General features: G+C 37.8%; 1 protein-coding gene across 1 annotated transcript in view; it reads left to right on the top strand.

Moving 5' to 3' along the window:
- Window positions 1-7,472, top strand: part of MGST1 (microsomal glutathione S-transferase 1) — a 7,722-nt gene extending 250 nt beyond the window's left edge. Inside the window, exons 2-4 of the mRNA XM_026868477.1 lie at window positions 2,064-2,211; window positions 4,298-4,392; window positions 6,871-7,472. Coding sequence (XP_026724278.1) covers window positions 2,071-2,211; window positions 4,298-4,392; window positions 6,871-7,117 — 483 coding nt within the window. The 5' untranslated portion in view covers window positions 2,064-2,070 and the 3' untranslated portion in view covers window positions 7,118-7,472. The remainder of the gene's footprint in view (window positions 1-2,063; window positions 2,212-4,297; window positions 4,393-6,870) is intronic.
- The last annotated feature ends 11,831 nt before the right edge of the window (window positions 7,473-19,303 follow it).

Raw genomic sequence — 19,303 nt, 5'->3', positions numbered from 1 at the left:
GCGCTCTGCTGCGGGAGTTGGCGGCAGGGCCCCGCGGCAGTTGAAGTGTGCATGGAGCGCGCCGCGGAAAGTTGCGTTTTAACACAACACCAAAAGGGCGTCCGAGCGCTGATACCTTTGCTTGCAGCTGCACACTCGGGCAGACGGTCACCCGTGACGGGAACGTGAGCGTAGTTGTGCTCCCGCCGAGGGCACAGCAGCTGACATCATTACCCACTTAAAGGCGCTTAAGACCCTTTACGTGACATCTAGATTTGTGCACTTCACCAGGCCCGGTTTTTGCACCCGCAACACGGGATTTTTGCATCCTCAGCTTTGCAGATCAGGCTGTTTGTAGTCCCCTTAAGCTGTTTTAGTATGTGGGGGTTTTTTTTCTGCATTTCTGCTGCTGTTAAAACTATGCATTCTTCGGTGTATTCCCTTTTTGTAGTAAAAGTAAGGCCTGGCTTTATGGGAGTTTGGAGGGGCCAACCCTACAAGTAGGGAAAATGGATAAATGTGTAGTTCACGTGGGAGGAACACAGAGGTGTTCGTGAACAGTTTCTCATTACTTTGCATAGATTTTGGGTGTGTTTTCAGCATAGCCTTAAAATCTATTAGGGGAAAATACTCCAAACCCATGGATTTATTTTTGTGGTGTGAAACTATGCAGGCTTTCTGTTGTAATGCAAATTTAAAAATTGCAGTTTCTGTTATTTTCTGAAAACAATCTTTGCCGATTGGGTAATTATCTTGAGAACTGTCATGTGACACAAGGGAGAGCTGCACTGAATTTCCCATTGTCCCTAGACTCAGTGCTTGGCCCAGTGACCCAAGCAGTGTTTTAGAAAGGATAAAAGAGGGAGAAAAATCCTATCACCACAGCCAGATAGGTCAGGGCAAGTCTTGATTTGTTTCACTGAGCAAACAGCTGCTTACCTCCCCACCAAGGACTTGTCTTCAAAACAAGAGTCTTCTATTGCTCTTGGCACGTCTAGTTTTCCTTCGTTGGCTATAGCTGGCAGTGACTGCGTACTGAAAGCAAGATGAGAGATTGTTAGAGCTGTAGTCAAGTTAATACTAACTTTTTCATTACTATTATTAAAATTGCATCAGCAAATAATGAGGTTAACTATAACAAAAAGTACATTTATTTTGGTCTCAGCCAAAGACATACTGGTAAGACATACCAGTTTTATGGATTCCTACTCACTAAGTGCATGACTGAAGCACTTGATAAGGCAAAAGCCTTGCTTCGTGCAGAGCACAAATTGAATGTGCAAGAGAATGTGCTTTTCACTTTATGTGCATTCAGTCCTCATCACATTCTTTATGGTGTTGATAAAAGATGCTACCTCCATAGGATTATGGGTTTGGGTTTGGTGTGGTCTCATTGGAAAGAGATTTCATTAATTTAAACCTCCCATGATAAAAGCCTAAATAGTTCTCTACTTTTTGTCATTACAACTTCATCTTTGCCAGTGAATCATGCTCAAAGCAATTTTTAAGAACAAGGTCTCAAAGGAGAAAAATGCATGTTTAACTCAGTTTGATCACAAGTTATTGCTGGGTGGGAAGATATTGGTTAGTTTGAAAGCTGAAGTGCAATTATAATTGTGTCATTTTACGAAAAAAATAAAGGTAGGCAATACGAATATTCCTCTTTAAACACTACAGTATGTATGGTATGTCATTACACTCTTTCTATCCTGGTAACTGCTTAGGGAAATGCACTAGTTTTTGTCTGACATTGGTCTAACTCCTTATGTTATTTCAAAAGTGTACTAATTTCTGTGACTAAATTTTGTTGCTGCTATTACATTAAATATTTTGGTGGTTTATATTTTGACAGTTTAATAAGCAGATATAATGGAAATTAAATATTAAATGATAATATAATGTCTCAAAGTATTCTATTATACCATTGTGAAAATAAACTGAAGAAAAATAAATTTGTTTGAAAATGTACTTCACAGTGGCAAAATTATGCTGTCATTGCAGTGATACTAAAAAAAGGCTATTCTGAAGTCTTGTCAGAACTTTGGATTGCTATGACTTTAGCCTAACTTTAATGTTTTTTAAAGGTTGTCAATGAGGAGTGGAGAAATGGCTAAAATGACCCAGTTAATTGACAATGAAGTCTTCCAAGCTTATGCTACGTATACCACTATTATTCTTCTAAAAATGATGCTAATGAGTCTTATAACAGCATACTTCAGAATCACGAGAAAGGTAAGAAATTGGGAATACTGTCTGGTAGAATAGATTGAAATTTGTTTTGAAATACGGAGATATCACAGGTGTTTCTTTTCAGCTTCCAAATACTGTTCTTTTTCTTCCTCCTCCCTCCTCTAATGATATTCTGAGTTTGGTGTGCTGGTGCTTTGTTGGTCTCATGGATGATGTCTTTAACCTAATTATGAGATAATGATGAGGCTATATCTTATTCTACCCTTCTAAAACAATTCTGTTATTTCTAAATGAGAGTTTTTCACAACTGTAATTTCCACTGTCTTTCGCAGAAAGCTGGTGTCTAGGGTACCCAGTTTATAAAGCAAATAAAGTGTCATATGTAGCCATCTTACATGAATAACCAACTACTAGGGTCAGAAGAGAGGATATGAAGTGGATTTTTATGCATCTATAACCCTTTCATCCAGTAATTCTAAAGCTCTTTACATTCCCTAATGTTTTAGCCTTCCCATTGCAAGTAGGTCATTATCTAAAAAAAAAAAATTGTTGTTTTTTTTTTCTAGAATGAGAGGCAGGCTGAAAATTTACATTGCTGTCTAGGCTAGATAAGTATATGAGATTCACTGAGATTTACTAAGTAATGTAGAAGCCTCATCTATCTTAGGAGACAGTGCTTATGGAAAGCACTGTGTTGTGTTTGTGCTGTTCTTGGTCTCCAGGCATCTGCTTGTGGCCACTGTTGGAAACACTTGGTCCTGGATTGAAAGAGCCCTGAGATTGCCCCATATGGCTGTTCTAGTGAGATCTGCTTCTGCCAGACGGTGTGTGCTTCAAGGATTTTGTTGTAGTCCTTTTGCTGAAATGCTGCTTTTTGTTCCTGCTTGGTTCAAGACCTGAACTGTTCTGTTGCTCATAAGGTCCTAATAGCACAACATTTGAGCTACTGCTGGCTTCTAATTGCTCTCTAGGTCTCTGGCACAGCTGAAGATTGAGTAGAGTACACAGCCTGTCCTGGATGTTCAAAATAGTACTCAGATGTCTCTGTTGTAACCTTACTTCCTTTTGTTCTTGTGCAAGCATGTCAGCTGTACTGGTCCTGTATGTAGATCCAGTGGAGTCCTGTATTAATGCCCATACCGTGTTATGATCCATATTTATGCAGGTGACAACAGGCCCTTCATTAATTTAGAGTACCTTATTTTCTGATCACAGACTAATATTACAGACAGACCAATTAGTAAAGTCATTTTTATTTCCTATTTAATATAAAAAAGTCTTTAAAATGTGAAGAAAAAATGAAGAAAAGTAGTTAGTGGAGCACAAGAAAGTAAAATGTTGCTCATTCTGATACTGATAACATGTTTCCAGAATTCTGAGGCCAAGGATATTTCACAGAAAGGGATCAAGGCTGCCTCAGAAAGCAATCATGTAGGTCCTTTAAAATCAAAAGGTTTTCTTGACTTATACTTCCATAGCCTGAACAGTCTACAGAATGCATGTGTTACTACATGTGTCAGCCAGGAGAGATCTACTGCAGTCTGCACTAACTGAATTAAACGTTGTTTTCAAGTAGTGTCTTACAGTATTTGGAGGTAGTAATGGGTCATATAAGTGGAAAAATTTGTGCCTGAGAGGAAATGGAGAAACTTATTTGGTCATAAATGAGGATGGGACTAAGTCTCTTGGATGCTATTGCTGTATAGACTTCTGAAGAAGGAAGGGATCCAAAAGGGCTTTCAGATAATTTGTCAAGAATAGTGAAAAAGAGACTTAGGCAGTACAGACTGTAGTTCTACCTTGCGGGTCTCTATATTCCTTCAGCCTACTGGCATTACTTCAGGCTGAGTATCAGTCATCTGCCGTGCTTGTCCATTTTACAATAAGGCTTTATCTACATGCATAAATTACATTACATTAATTTTTCAGCATGCAAGCTACATACAGGCTAGGCTCAAGAAAACAGTAATGCGGTGAACAATGTGTTATTCCCTGTGCATTTAACTTCAGGTAAGTTATGTGAGGTTATAGAGGCATTAGTACAAAGAGTGACCTTTATAGCAAGCTGCCTCTACTAGAAGAAACATTCTAGCTTCTAATGTCTCTTGTGTGTTTATGTTTGAAATAGGCATTTGCCAACCCAGAAGATACAGCATCATTTGGAAAAGGCGAGAGTGCTAAAAAATACCTGCGGACTGATCCAGATGTTGAACGTGTACGCAGGTAATGCGTAGTAGTCTTTAAACGTTATTTAAAATAGCACGATAATACTAAATCAGGGAATTAATTTCACCCCATTCTTTTTGGCAAACCTCTGTGTGCTCTGTGTTGCTTTATGTAGTAATCTAATATGTTAATTTGTTTAAATGAACAAACAATTCCACAGTCAAATGGCCAGCATGCATACTAAAAGTAATAAGCCATTTTCTGGTTATAATAACTAACTCTCGAATAGTATCCTGTATGCATGGAGGAAGTGGTAAGAAGATTGTAAAATATGACTGTAACTTAATTTAGTATGAAGTAGTGTCCATTAAGTATAATTAAGTATAAATCAACTTTCTATATAATTTGAACACCAGTTGCAATAGTTGCATCTTTTCCTGAAGTGTAAATGAAACAACAGGGGAAGAGGAGTAAAACTGTGTTAGAGTCATGGAACTCTGGAGTTGTAGTGAGAGTGTTAATCTGGCAAATAGCAGAGTGGGAGTCAAAGCCTGTGCTCTTTTTGCTGGACTGACTCAAGGTTACTGCCCCATGTGTCAATTGTACAGGAAGGTTGACCAGCCGTCTGGAAGAATGCTATTAATAGTATGGCAGTGTTCAACGTGTGGTCAGTCTATTTGTTTTCAAGGTTTGTGGCAGAATGTAAGATGTAGTTCAGTGGGCTAGACGTTGCAGCTTATTTAACTTTATTTAGCTGGTGGCAAAATTTCCTGTTACCAAAATCATAACTTTTGAGATGCTGTTTGATAAATCTGTACTAACAAGAAAAGCTTTAATGGAGTGCTTTCCATCCCATTATTCCTTAATGAAGCTAACAGTTTATTTCCTGTACACGTTTTTATACCAAAAATTTGAATGTGAACAAACTGTTCTCATTTAAACCACCATTTGGGAAGATCTTGAAAATAAGCTTTGATTTCAGAACAGTGCATGCTTGCAAATGCAGATAACTGTGGTTCTGTGAAGGCTGGTATATTTCTGTATGTCTCTTCTGGATTAAAATCTGAGAAAGAAGAGTCTAATCGCAGTAGGCTGCAAAGATACTCTGAACTTTTCTCCCTCTCAGTGGTTCAGGGAGTTCTTAGTTGTTTAATTTGCTAGTTGTTACATAAAAATGGGCACTTTTTGGTGAGGAGTAATTTCTTTCTATTTGTAAATTCTAAGAGGATAACTAAGTTGATACTAACTTTACAACCAGATGTCATTTTAACTCAAATTGTTACATTAGAGAAATGACAACCTCCTCACAGAGTCATTTACACAGCTTAGATTTTTAAAACACTCTATTATCAAATCCTGTGTTGTTTTTTTGCAGAGTTGATCAGACTTCCCCAGATCTAGTAAGGCATCTTGGTTCTAGTTATTTCATTGGTGTTGCAGCATCCATTTTTTTCCTCCCAACATTAGTTCTTAATGGAAGTTTACTGTATTTTCTTTTGCAAGCTTCATGGCAACAGATAATGTCACATAGATTTAGGATGGCTTCTCTGCTATATAAGTGACTGGAATTTGTTCTGTTTATGGGTATAGAAAAGACATTACACTGAAGAGTGTAGTTTTTTGGTGAAAAAAACCAGAAAAGCTTCAGGATGTGTTTCCTTGTAATGATAAATGAGTTCAGAAAGCAGCTGCAAAACAGCACCATGTTCTGCTTCTAGTTGGCTGTGAAATTTGACATAATTAGTAAGTCTTAGAGGTTGTTTCAATCAGTAAATTTGGCTGGAAGTATGATTTATCTAAAGAGGTAAAGGGAGAGGGAAAGGTTTAGGAAGAGGCGTGAAAGAATACTTCAAGATCTGGAGTTCAGTCTCGACACATTTTTAGTAAATCATATTATGGTTTCAAAATTTCAAACATTTTTCAGCTATTTTCGTGCTTCGTAGTGAAGAAAATCAACCAAAAGCTGTCACACCTGTTAGATGCTCAAAAATAACATTCTTCAAGATGATTGAACTTCATGAAGATTTGATAGAATGTTTCATATATAGGATATTTCATATTTTCTTTATGGAGACTACAAATTGAATTTATGGGATTGGAATAGACCATCTGGGCCATGAAGTCTAGTAGTTGCAGTCACACTCATCCAGTTAGTTGATATTCAGTTGAGAGAAACTACAAGAAAAATCCAGCTATCTGTCTTCTTCCCTGCCTTTCCTTGCATTCTTGCACACTCAGGTGCACTCATATACCTCATGTAAACTCCTAATATTAAGCAAGATCCTGGAGAAAAATAAAAACCTTTCATACAGCAGATCAGAGGCTTAAAAAATACAGGGTGCAGCAAAAGAGACCAGAGCAATGCCAGGTGAACATGTGAAAATCATTTCAGTAGCTGAATCCAGACCCCACTGCAGAGGAAGCCAACAGGGCCTTAACAGTAGCATGCTTTGAAGATGCTAGAGAATAATGAAGCTTGAAGTGGTTTATTTAACAAAATATAACACTGTAAAACAACTTTGCTTCTTTCCCCAGAGGCCACCTGAATGACCTTGAAAATATTGTCCCATTTCTTGGCATTGGGCTGCTGTATGCTCTTAGTGGCCCTGAGCTGTCCACAGCCTTGCTGCATTTCAGGATCTTCACTGGGGCCAGGATCGTTCACACTTTTGCATACTTGATCCCTCTTCCCCAGCCTGGCAGAGGTTTGTCTTGGGCAGTTGGGTATGCAGTGACCATCTCAATGGCGTACAAAGTGCTGAAGACATCGTTGTACCTGTAGCAGAGTCATAGCTTCTGTGTACCATTTGACATTCCATGCAAACTTTGCCACAGTGTATGTTAATGTCTTGAATGAGCCAGCATGAATTTTCTGTGGTGACTGGAATTCATTTTTTAACAGAGTCTTTTCATTCCTGTTCAGAAATATTTCTTTTTGGAGAAAAAAAAATCCTCCCTGTATTCCCTGTTCATGGGCTGCATTGCCAAAAGATTAGATTTGATGTTCCCTTTGCGATTTGTCAAGTGCTTACAATTCTAAACATGCAATGATGCTGTATTGATAGCATGTGTGGTAATTTTCTACAGATATACTATTTTTGGCTGTAGCTTTGAAGTCTAAATCAATAAAGACAAGAGTTAAAAAAAAAAATGTGTTTGTATTTTTGTTTTCATTCTGACTCTTCTCACTGCAGCCAGCAAATAGCATGTCACTATGTATCAGGAAGAGATTCCAATCATACAGTTCTTTGAAGAATGCTTACCTTAATAATAAGATATAACCAGTAATACTAGGCTTGTTGTAAAAAATCTTTGATGAAATTGTTGTTTGTGTTGGGATTAAAAAACCTAAACCATTGCAGCTCCATTTCTCTCAGTTGAATAGATTAAAAAGAAAAAAAGGTATTTGGGCTAAACTCCATTTAGTGACGATGGTGAAAATTTGAAGTAATTCTTTTTGTTGAAGTTATTCCAAACATAGGTTTCACGACTGGATAAAGTGTAAAGCCTTTTTTCGTTCATTTTTGAATTAATTCAGCATAAAATGAGTGACACTTGCAAATGTATATATCAGCTAATTCAGATGTGACTATATAATTAGTTTGCATGGCATACTGTCATAAATCATAGAATGGTCAGGGTTGGAAGGGGCTTTAAAGATCATCCATTTCCAACCCCCCTGCCATGGGCCCTTCCACTAGCCCAGGTTGCTCAGAGCCCCGTCCAGCCTGGCCTTGAACCCTTCCAGGGAGGGGGCAGCCACAGCTTCTCTGGGCAACCTGTGCCAGGGCCTCACCAGCCTCACAGGGAAGAATTTCTTCCTTATACCTAATCGAAGTCTACACTCTTTCAGTTTAAAACCATTACCCTTCACCCTATCACTACACTCCCTGATAAAGAGTCCCTCCCCAACTTTCCTGTAGACCCCTTTAAGTACTGGAAGGCCACTATAAGGTCTCCCTGGAGCCTTCTCTAGGCCAAACAATATATTGCTGATAGAAAATTTTGATCTTTGCTTGTCTATGATGTGTTAATTTGAAATATTTTCTTTAAAAACTTTTCCTGGCCTTTTTTGTTTTGGTAGGTGTGACTTAAACAATAGCACAAGATTTCAAGAAAAAAGAAAAATGACCCAGAAGTGTCTTCATACCCAGTGTGCTGGTCATTGATAAGTTTTAAATGGCAGAAGTCAGAGTTTGGTTTACTTTCCTACCCCAGAAGCTGTGCTGCTAAGGGGTAGCCCAGAGATGAGCTGGAGAGTTCTCTTCGCTGCCTCCATATGCCAAAGGGTTTGCTTTTATTTCATGTGGGAGAAGTAGTTGTAGTACCACAAGGCATATCACAGGAGGGCCTAGCTGTCTACTCACAGTTGTGAGAGGGAAGTTCATGCACTGTTAAGTTAAGCTGTAAGTGAGAAGTAGCCAGAGGAGTCAGGAAGGGTACAGATGGACTGGTTTAATCTGAAGAAGGGAGATTTTTATTGTAGTTCAAGGGTAGTGTTTAAATCATGTCTACTAAACAAGAGAATGGTGGGACTTGAAATCAAGAAGTTAACATTGATTTATCAGAAATTAAATCTAACTAAGAAGTTAAATAATGAAGAGCTGGATCCTCTAGAAAGAGAATGTTTAAGAGAGGAGGACTAAAAGGAGAATATTTTGGAGCTTCAGATCCTAACATGGCAGAGTAAGCACACGTCAACACCTGTGGATTACCAGAGACTCCAGTGGGAAATGCAGGCTTTCATGTTTCTTCTCACATATTTCTCCACCACTCCCAACCTGTGCTGTTTTCCTCCTATTCCTTCTTTCTCTGCTAGCTTTGCATGCCATCTTGAGACCAGCTACCTTGGACAATATCATTGTAACAAGGTAAGATTGTCCATCAGCTCTTCCTAGTTTGGGAAAGACTAGCAATGGAGGGAGAAAGGGGCCCAAACTAGTCATTGTCAGAGTCAATCTGCCAACTTGGATTGATTGCTCTGTGGCTACTCTTGCCTCCTTATGTAGTGATACTAGCATCTAAAGCTGTATTTTCCTCACTTCTTTGTAGCTTGTCTCTTCTTTCAGCTGTGTGTCTTTCTATCCATTTAAAACAGTGGGAAAGTAGCCACCATGCATAGGAACCCATTTGAAATTCAGCAGCAGAGGGAGTCCTTTCTTTTAGCATCAAAAAGGCTCTTCTGACAAGCCTAGTTGTCATTGCCAGACATATGCAGGAACAGCATTTTTAACTCCTTTTGCATCAAACTTCCATACAGAAATCTCATTCTGAAGAGAAATACCTGGAGCCTGTCTTTATTTCTGTGATCTTACATTTGAAACAAAACTAGTTTTTAAATCCCTTCCATTTGCTTGGTGGTTTCAAAACCCTGAGCATACACTCGCTATGTGCTGAGAAGTTAAAAAGATAAATGGAAACCCTTGGAAGTACCTAGAGTGATTCAATATTATTCTGTGTTTCTCTTGCATTTATTTTAAACCTGTATTTTATTTTCCTTTGCTCCCACAAATACTGTCTGTTCATCTGGGTGGGGTACGTGCTCAATCTGGGAAATCTGCCTTACCAGCTTCAGTCAAACTGTGACTGCCAGCTCCATGGAAGTATGTTGGAGTGGTCCTTGTCAAACGGCTCTTGCATATCTGCAGGCCATGCCTTAGAGAAGTATACTGTACCTGTTGTACAGCTGTAAATTTTAAAAGGTTAGCTTATTTTCATGAGGAGAACTAATAAAAGGAGTGTGTTAGTCGAATGTATTACTGAGCTAAACTGTATTTTCACCTTTTAAAATATGCACATATGGATTTCTAACTGCTTTATTAAGTTCTGTTACAAAATCTTTAAAATAATCTGTAACTGATGAAGCAACTGACTGTTATCAGCAGGTATGCTGCTTTTGACCTGGTGAAAGTACAGACAAGTCTAGTCCACTGTAGACATATAAAAAGAGGTCAAACCAATATCTAGGCTTCATTTCTGTTTATTATGCCTGTTATTCCCACCACTAATCTTAGGCAACTGGAGAAACTAAAGTTTTATTCTCTCTACCAGTTATTCCTGGCATTTTATATTCTTACCTCTACAGAGTACTCTGTATCTTTGAAGTAGCTCTAATAGTTGACCATGAGGTACTTCAAAATGCTAGCTAACAGCTTGACCTAGTTAGTTGATTTCATCTCTTGACTGAATTTCATGGGATACTTCGTTTACAGAAGTGTAAACATGTGAACAATTTCTCAATTTAGTTTTCAGCTCTATGGGTAAATCCTTATGTGGCTTTGGCCAAAGTTACTTTGTCCTCATTTTCATGGCTGCAGACATATGCAGCTGGAGGCAGTGAGTTGTTGAGAGGACTGGTGACTGGCAAAGATGTCTGAGCTAGGACTTAACCATTTGAGCATGACTTCATGTCCTTTCACAACAAAGCAGGTGTTTAAAAAGATAAATGATATATTAAATGTTTCCTTGCTTTTTCAGAAGTAAGTGTATCTCTGAAATTCACTGCCTTCAAGGTATTTATTTCAAGAAGCTCTGTCAATGTTTCTGAAAGTGATGGAATTGCACAAGTCACCAAAATACAGGAAAAGAAAAGCTTACACTCCTAATTCAAATCACTTTGGGGTTTTGAAAAATTTTCTAGTCACTTGAAGCCTGTTATGGTCATATGCTGCTCCATGCTGTGTCTCTTCCTGGTTATTTGCAGAAACAAATTCAATCTAGATTTTTACTGGAAAATGCTTGTAATGTATGTCCTTTCTAAAAGCAAAAAATAAAAAGCAAGACTTTAAAAATACCCTTTTAGAAGTAACACAAATGTTATGTTATTACACGAACTAACATGTTTTTCATTTTGAGGCTGAAGTTTAGGAAGAACTTTTCTGTTTTCCAAACCTTGTCCTGCCAACTGAGATGGCATATCAAGTGCTCTGTGAAAGGTTGTATTGACATATATTAAAATACTCTCATGATTAAATACCTCCAGCTGTTGGACACTTAGAAAAATACATCCTTGTGATTCACTTTAAGTGAAACAAAGCAGTGTTATTTAAATACTGATTTTCAGATTTCCAGATCTTGATTAGTTACTCCTACTCAAATTTTGAAGGCTAAAATTGATATTAGCTCCTTCAGTCTGACCTCTAGTGGAAAATATGCCACAGAGTGGCTGCCCTTCTGCTGAGGTGAGTTTAATCACAGCATGACTTCCTGAAAGGTGTGTGATCTCCATTCAGAGACTTTGGGATACAGGCATTGATTCACTCTTTTCTATGATATTGTTTCTCTCTGGAATACATGCATGCTAAAACTAGTCTTTAAAAACAGCGTAAGTTGTTTTTGTTGGCTTTGTGGGTTTTTTGTTTTATGTTTTTTGTTTTTTTTTTTTTTTTAATCAAGACAGTTATTATTAAATTATTGCAGTGCAAGAAGAAATATTAAATACTTTGCAGGTGCTTTCCTACTACAAAGCACTCTGCTTTTTACTACTGTACACCCTTGGAAAAACACAAATGTAGAGGCCCTTTCCACATGTAAAAAAATACTACTCTTCTGTTTTAAAAAGAGGCAGGAAAAATGTGAGGTATAATGCCTGAAGGTCTGTGCTAATTGAGTGTTTTTAGGAATATATGTTATGGTAACTATGCACACATGGGACTGTACTCTGCACAAAGACTTGCAGTGTATGAAGTTGTATCCATGATCCTATGTCATAAATTCTGTGAGTAGTATTACAGTGATGTTGGGCATCCCTTGCTAGCCTGGAGTGAAGCATCTTGAAGTGGATACCTATAAAAGAGTGGAAAATGACATCTCCAGCATTCTTGCTTCAATGCCTACTGAGTTGTAATATGGGCAGGGGAATGGTGGCTGACTTATATTAACTAGTCAGCCTCCATTCCTTGACAGCATTTCCAAGTACTGACCTGCATGCCAGGTGGCTGCTTTTGCCATGGAAACACATTTAAAAGTAAATTATTTCTCTTCATTGAAGGACATTATTTTAGCTGCAGCCACATAATCTCCACAATTGAATGCTTTTATATCTAGTCTTTACTGGTTGATCCCAGTGTGCACAATCACTGACAGCATCTTTCTTTTATTCTACATCTCATGTGTTGGTGGACTTTTGAGAGCTTAAGAAGAGGAAGTTCCAAGAAACCTGTCTTTTAAAAAAAAAAAAGAAGGGTGTTTGTTTCATGGGTACTGCTTGTCCAGTGACAGGGAATAAAGTAGTGTCAATCCTGGAAAAAAAAAAAAAAAAAAGGAGGACTAAAAGGTGGGAAATACTTTAATGATAGTTTAGCACAGCACCAAGCAGCAAACTGGATGAAGACCAGTAGAAGTGTTATAAGAGAGACGGGTAGCTTTCTGCTTCTGTGGTTTTATTTTATAAACCCATTTTACTATCTCTATTTAAAATAAGCTTATTTTAAAGAATGTTTTCCCTTGTGCATCAGTCATTCCATATTTGCAAAGAGGATTATAAGTACCTCAAATCCGAATGGAGGATTTGACCCTTGGGCTGGGTCAATTTAGTAGATAATTCTGTTTAATCAGTGGCTCCTTAAGGCACTTCTGTCATACAGACCACTGCTGTGGGAGGCAGGACTTGACATTGTGTGATTGTGAAGAATAGCCTATGAAACTGCCCCCAAAATGAGATCATACCTACAGCACTGGAGAGTGTGATATTTATTTTTTTTTTTCATGGAAAGTCATATATGACACTTGTTTTATGGAAAAGTATCCATTTTCACTACAATATATTCATGGAAATCAGAAAGGACCTTTAGAGCAAGGGTGAGTTTGTTTGGGAGCTGGGCAGGAAGAGTTCAGATCTGTAGTTTGTCCTACATTTCTTGGAAAAATTTCTGAGCTTCATCTCTAACCCTCATTTCAAAGAGGAGCTGTAGGGATAGGTGTATGTGGAATTGCCACAAAAGTGCTCCAGGTTGGTTAAATTCTTAATCTCTAGGTGCCTTAAGAGACCTCTGTATAATTTCTATAAAGGTATCTTTTTTGATAGAAAGGGACCCTACAAACTCAGTCTTCCTTAACAAGCCTGCAGTTATGTTCTAGCTTGCCATGACAGCTTCATTTATTTGACACTGTGTAACTATACAACACAAAGTTATTTACTATGGGATTTTCACATTAAACCTGTGTGCAGGTGTGGTCTGTTTTATAGGCTGCATTTCTCAGACAGCAGGGCTAAGCATTCTTCATGTGGGTGTCCCTCTGTACTCTTAAAGGGATGTTTTCATAAGAAAGATCCAGTCTTTTTTTTCCCCCCTTCTTTAATTTTGATTTTCTTTTCAACCTTTCTTCATTACTGATAAGAAATGAGCGATTCTCTCAGATCCATAGGCATGGCAGTAGGCTTTTCCTCCCTCTGCTTGTTCTTAATTTCGGGCACGGTACCACTAGATGTCCCTCTTTGGCTTTTTTTATTAGGTTTTTGAACTGGCCTGTGAAGAATAAAGTAGCTGTGCTCTGCATCTCTGGCAGATTGAGTTGTAGGGGGAAAGTATTTAGCTTTAAAGAAGAAATTTATAATGGATATTAAGGCCAAATAGTGTCTCTGTACAGTAAACTTGTACTACGAAAAACTTACGGAAAAAGTGAGCTTTGTGAAAACAGTATTTAACCTGTTGCTGAAGCATTAGAATGTTTTGTTTTGCTTTTTAAAATTAATAAGGAACCATGTAACTGCAACATCTGAATTATTCTACTGAGGTTCCTAGAGAACTATGCAATTTATATTTTAAGTGTCTGCTATTGTTTTTGATAAGTAAATACATTTTACGATTTGCAGTTAGCAGTAGGGAAATCTGAATGGGACTGAGGCTGTTCAAAAACTTGAAGCAAGTAAAGAAGCAGAAATAAAACTCAGAAGGTGTGTCTGTCTGCCACCATATCCGGAGGAGAGACTAAGAAGAAATAGTTTACTTGAAAGTATCTCAATTGTTACAGAATTCACCTTGGGAATTTAAAGGTGCTGTAAAAAATGTTGCTTTTATTTATACAAAACTGGGATGCCCTATAAAGCAATGTGTGCACAGCAGATTTACTTGTCACACGAAATGTCAGGAAAGTGGTGGGGGGCATCTTTGAGTGATCCACTTGGCACAGAGGTGGAGTACAGTGTCAGCATAATGAATAGGACCTTGCTTGGTGGATGGAAAATATTTTAAATTGAGTTTCTATTTAATGGATTTGAACTTTTCATGCCCAATTACCTTTTTGCTGAAAGAGAACAATAATAATAATAATAAAGTGCAAAGGTTCAGTTTCATTCTAGAAATGGGGAAATGTACTTGGAGAGCTGTCAAAAGGCACAGTCAGATCTCAAGAGCATGGAGCAAGGTAGCTAATGCTCTGGAGCAGATGTCCATCAACTTCTTTTGTGGTGGTGTATGTCCTTGTCAATGGTAATATGACAGAATGGGATGCATCATGTGCAGGGATGGATGGCAACAAATTGTTGATTAAGTTCAGAGAAAGTATGTCCTTGCAAGGGGGTTTATATGATTTTCTTAATTTGTCCAGTTAAGTCTTATAGGTACATGAATTGTGGAGAAAACGACCCTGCAAAATGAAGCTAACAGGATTTAGGGAAACTGTTCCAGGATATATAGAAGTAAATCCTTCCTGCAGAAAGCTTAATCCATCCTATAGCAGGAATGTAAGAAGGATGAAGAAAAGCAACAATCCCTATTAAATTCTATGGGTCTTTTCCTTCTGGAATAATAACCTGTTCTCAGTGAATTTACATTGCAGGCATTTTTAACTCCATGCCCACGTACACCTATGAAGAGAAGCTTAGCCTAGTTGTGTTGAACTACTAAATAAAAGCACACTTTTAAGAGCATATGTGATGAGAGGATATGTCTGTATGTTATTTATTTATTTCTCATCTGTGTTATCTAGGCTACAATGTATTGACTATAGACCAAACTCAGAGACCAGTGGATTGAATAGAAAAGTTCCCACTGACTTTCACAGGCTTTATATCTAGACAAGTAGTCTCTATCATATTCTATTCACTTAATTAATTATGTGCTGAGTACAGTCTGCACTAAACTATTTGCTGCCAACAACAGTGTCCAGATAAAATATTATATTTTGTAACATTTCAGAGAAAAAAACTGTCAGGGAGGTGCTACTTCATCTTTAGCTCTGCTATAACTACCATTAGAAGTGGCTGGTCCATTGTTTACATATTCTTGATCACAGCAAGAGCTTTATTGATGGTTGGCCTTTGACTTGGCGTTACTGATGGCTCATATGGTGCAGTCCTCAGCAGGGGACATAAGAGAGCACCACTTTAAAATGGATCCTGCTGGCCATGTGGTGCTGTTTTGTTCTGTACACTGCTAAAAGGGCCACTGTCAACTTGAAATCTAGTCAATTAAAAACAAACAGTCTAATAGGAGCTTCATGTCTCCAAGTCCTTTTGCTAGTTTCTGTGGGATTGCAGTCAAGAGGATCCTATTTTTAACCATGTTTTTCTTGATCTTGTTGGTGGCTTTTTGTGTATGTGCGTGTGTGTATGAAGGTATAAACCATGCTAAAGGAGGTACTGGCTTCTTCACTGACATATAAATGAAATAATAAATAATCCACATTTGCTTTGTGTATTTTATAAAGTAAGAATAAAAGGTATTTTTCCTTTAACTCTTCCAGTTGCTAAGAGTTTTGTCTGAAAATTTACATGGAATTTGCTTAGCAGTAGAACAGACAAATCCACGGTGTTTTTCTGGCACCCTTTAAAAATAGTAATTTTAAAAATTGAATAAATTTCGTTAGATCTGAATAAATATTTTGAAACAAACTGAAAAAAAAAATGATTAAAATTGCTCTGGAGAAATGAAAATATTTAGTTTTGTAAAACACTGCAGTTAATTATTTTTACAATGGACATTGGATTTTCTATGCACTTACCTACAGATAATATTTAACTGCATTTATACAAACTTCTTTTTTATCTAGAACCACCCTCTCTGAATTAATAGTTCTAGCAGTGCTTAAAATTGGAGTCTGGAGCTGCTCAGGAAGGTCACACAGTGGGCTGTGTACTGGGGAAGGCTGTGGAGAAGGAACAGGGCTCATCATTTGGGGACTGATTCTAGAGGAATTGAAGATTATCAGTTTCTGTGGACTGCGGCACAAATTGGTGGCATTCAGCACTTTAGCTTGAGTGTATGGGTTCAGGTCAGAATTATTCATTTGGGATATTGAAAGACTTGGAATGTTTTCTGTTCAGAGCACTAAATGACTTCCAGAGAGCTACCACAGCACCAGCAACAAAAGCAGTGAAACTTGTGGACAACACATATCACACCCCACTGTGTGTGGTGGACAACACATATCATACCACACTGAAGACAAGGAACTGATTGACTTAACAGAAGATACCGATCTCAGTCATATATTTAGAGGCCTGTTACACAACTGAAATTATTTTTCAGCTGCTACTGTAACTGCTGTTTATATTTAAGTTTGCTTATGAATTTTCTCCCTCCTCTGTTTTGAAGTATTAAAGTGAGACTAGCAAACATACAAGAGAGTGATCTTAGATCCTCATATTCTCCAAGGTCTCTGTGCTGTCAGTGGACTTGGTGTTGGCAATAGAAAGTCCATTGCAGGCCTGGCAGAGCCAGTTGATGGAGTGGTTAATGATGCAACACTTTTTTTAGTAATGTGTCTCATTTGGACACTGCAGCACATCCTGTTTGTATTTCATCTCCTTTCCCTGGTACTTCATCTATGTCCACTACTCTTGCATTTTGACCCAAGGGACTTTTATTTTAATCATTTGCTCTTCCTACCTGAACTTTCTTGTACATACTTAATATTACTTTACTTGGGACTTGAACATATGGAACAGATATTTTTAATTCTCGCAGTTAACGCTTGATTGCTTAAAAGATATATTTTTCTACTTTCAGAGAAAACATTTAAAATCTCCTATATTTTCACTTGCTAGCCAGAAAGATGTTTAGTGCTGACCAGGAATGCATACAAAGTGAAACTCTTTTGATTTATTTTTGTTCCCCTAGCAGGACAGTAACTGACTTCAGTGCATGAAGAAGCCTTATCCAGTGGGGACTTGATGTTTCTTTGCAGACTTGTGGGCTCATTTGGCCCACTCATGGACCTGTTTTATGTAGTCCTATTAGGGAGGCACCAAATGCTGGCAGATAGGTTTTATTAGTATGGCCTTGGTATTGTGAGAATCTGGTTACAGAAACATCTGACCAAGAGTAGTAGTTTCTTTCTTCTACTCATAAAAACTAACAGTTTTATAACTGGAGCATTAAAAAGCCTGTATTCTAACCCAATCTTATTTTTGACCAAGTCAGGTAATATCTCTGTACTGCTCTTTTGTCTCCAGGTTTCTACTAAGAAAAGAATTGAAGCTTAAACAGATAGTAACTACTGAAATTGTCTGCATACAAGTTGGTTGAGTTACAGATCATGCATTCAGAGACAGACACACACACACTCAGGCATAAATATTCAGCTGTAAGGTATGAGAAGAAGAGACATAGAGGCAAAAGGCAAAGTGTCAAAGAAAAAAAGTAAAGCAATGTGGTGCTTGGACTTGGAATTAAGAAGCCTGTTCTGCTATTGACATGTGGCATGAGCTGGGACATCTCGTTTTGCTTTGATTTTGTTTCTGTCAGCTTTATTTTTGCCACTTTGAGCAAGGGACTGTATCTTAATACCAGTGAGATTTGTACAGAACCTAGCATAACAGGATCATGTTTCTGATGGAAGTTGCAGTTTTAATTTGTTACTATAGGTGGTACTGTAATATTAATGCATAATATTAAAGAAGGACGAGAAAATAATAAAAGGTGAAAACAATCAATAAAAAGAATGGTTGCAAACAAATGCCAATGTTTCATACTGTCTAAGGAGATTTCCAGCTGAAGTGATTTTTAAGTTTGAAGGTGATATAGTGGCATGGGTGGCTTTTGAACTGAGTAGTGCAAGTCTGTGAGATACTTACTCTGTTTTCAGATATCCTCCACCAAACCTCACAGGGCCATGGCTAGATCACACCCTGTTCCTTTCTCCTTACCTGATAATTGTCTATGATAAAATCCTAGTGCTTTACAAAAAGGTTGTTCCAGGATCACCAGGAAGTCTTGAGATAAGACATGAAAGTCAGAAGATACTTTTCAAAATGAAGAAGGTTCTTGATATAGGCAAAAAGAAGTTTGAATGGAGTTTCATTCATAAGACAAGGCGTAATCTCCACAGTCTTCTCCAGCCTCACCTTGAACAGGTTTTCCTCTCACTTAGCTTTTCTAGACTATGCTTTTTTACTTACAGAGAAGTACTTCTTAGTTTTCTTTTATTTTGTAGTATTGCTTTTTTAAAGTTTGTGTGGTGGTTAGATAGTCCAAAGAGGAACTGAAACATAGTAAGACTTGTGCAGAAGTCCCTTCTGAGAGAGTTCTGTAGATCTCCCACTTCAAATTATTCTTCCTGATACATATTATTTTGGCCAAAAGCGTGAATGTCAGTATCAAGCTCTCCAGCTTTTCCTTGGTTACTAAATTTGGGAATGCAGTAACATAAATCAGTATTCAAGGGAGCTGGATTTTCTCAAAGCTGCTATTCTGACAGGATAATGCTTACTGATCTTCTATAGTGGCATCCATAATAACACATTCTCAAAGAACAGTTACTGTACAATAAAAGTGATTCTTTAGGCTGTTGAGGTCAGCATGGGTCTCCTGGCTTGTCCTACGACCTCAGTGTTTAGAGTTCTTACATACTGTATGGGCTTTGAGTTGCAAGAGAGCAAAGGATAAGTACATGTCTTTCTCTTTAGGACTTTAGAAAGACTTAGAATGGGTAGAGGACTTCCATGTTATCAGCAGACATGCTTTGTAGAAATATCTAGTTCATTTTTATAGTACTTCTCTGTACCTTGAGGGACATGTGGACTTCT

This window comes from Athene cunicularia (assembly GCF_003259725.1).
Source record: "Athene cunicularia isolate RWA chromosome 1 unlocalized genomic scaffold, athCun1 chr1_part2, whole genome shotgun sequence".
NCBI lineage: Eukaryota > Metazoa > Chordata > Aves > Strigiformes > Strigidae > Athene > Athene cunicularia.
The sequence above is the reverse complement of the archived record's forward strand: the minus strand, read 5'-3'. Positions and strand labels throughout refer to the sequence as shown.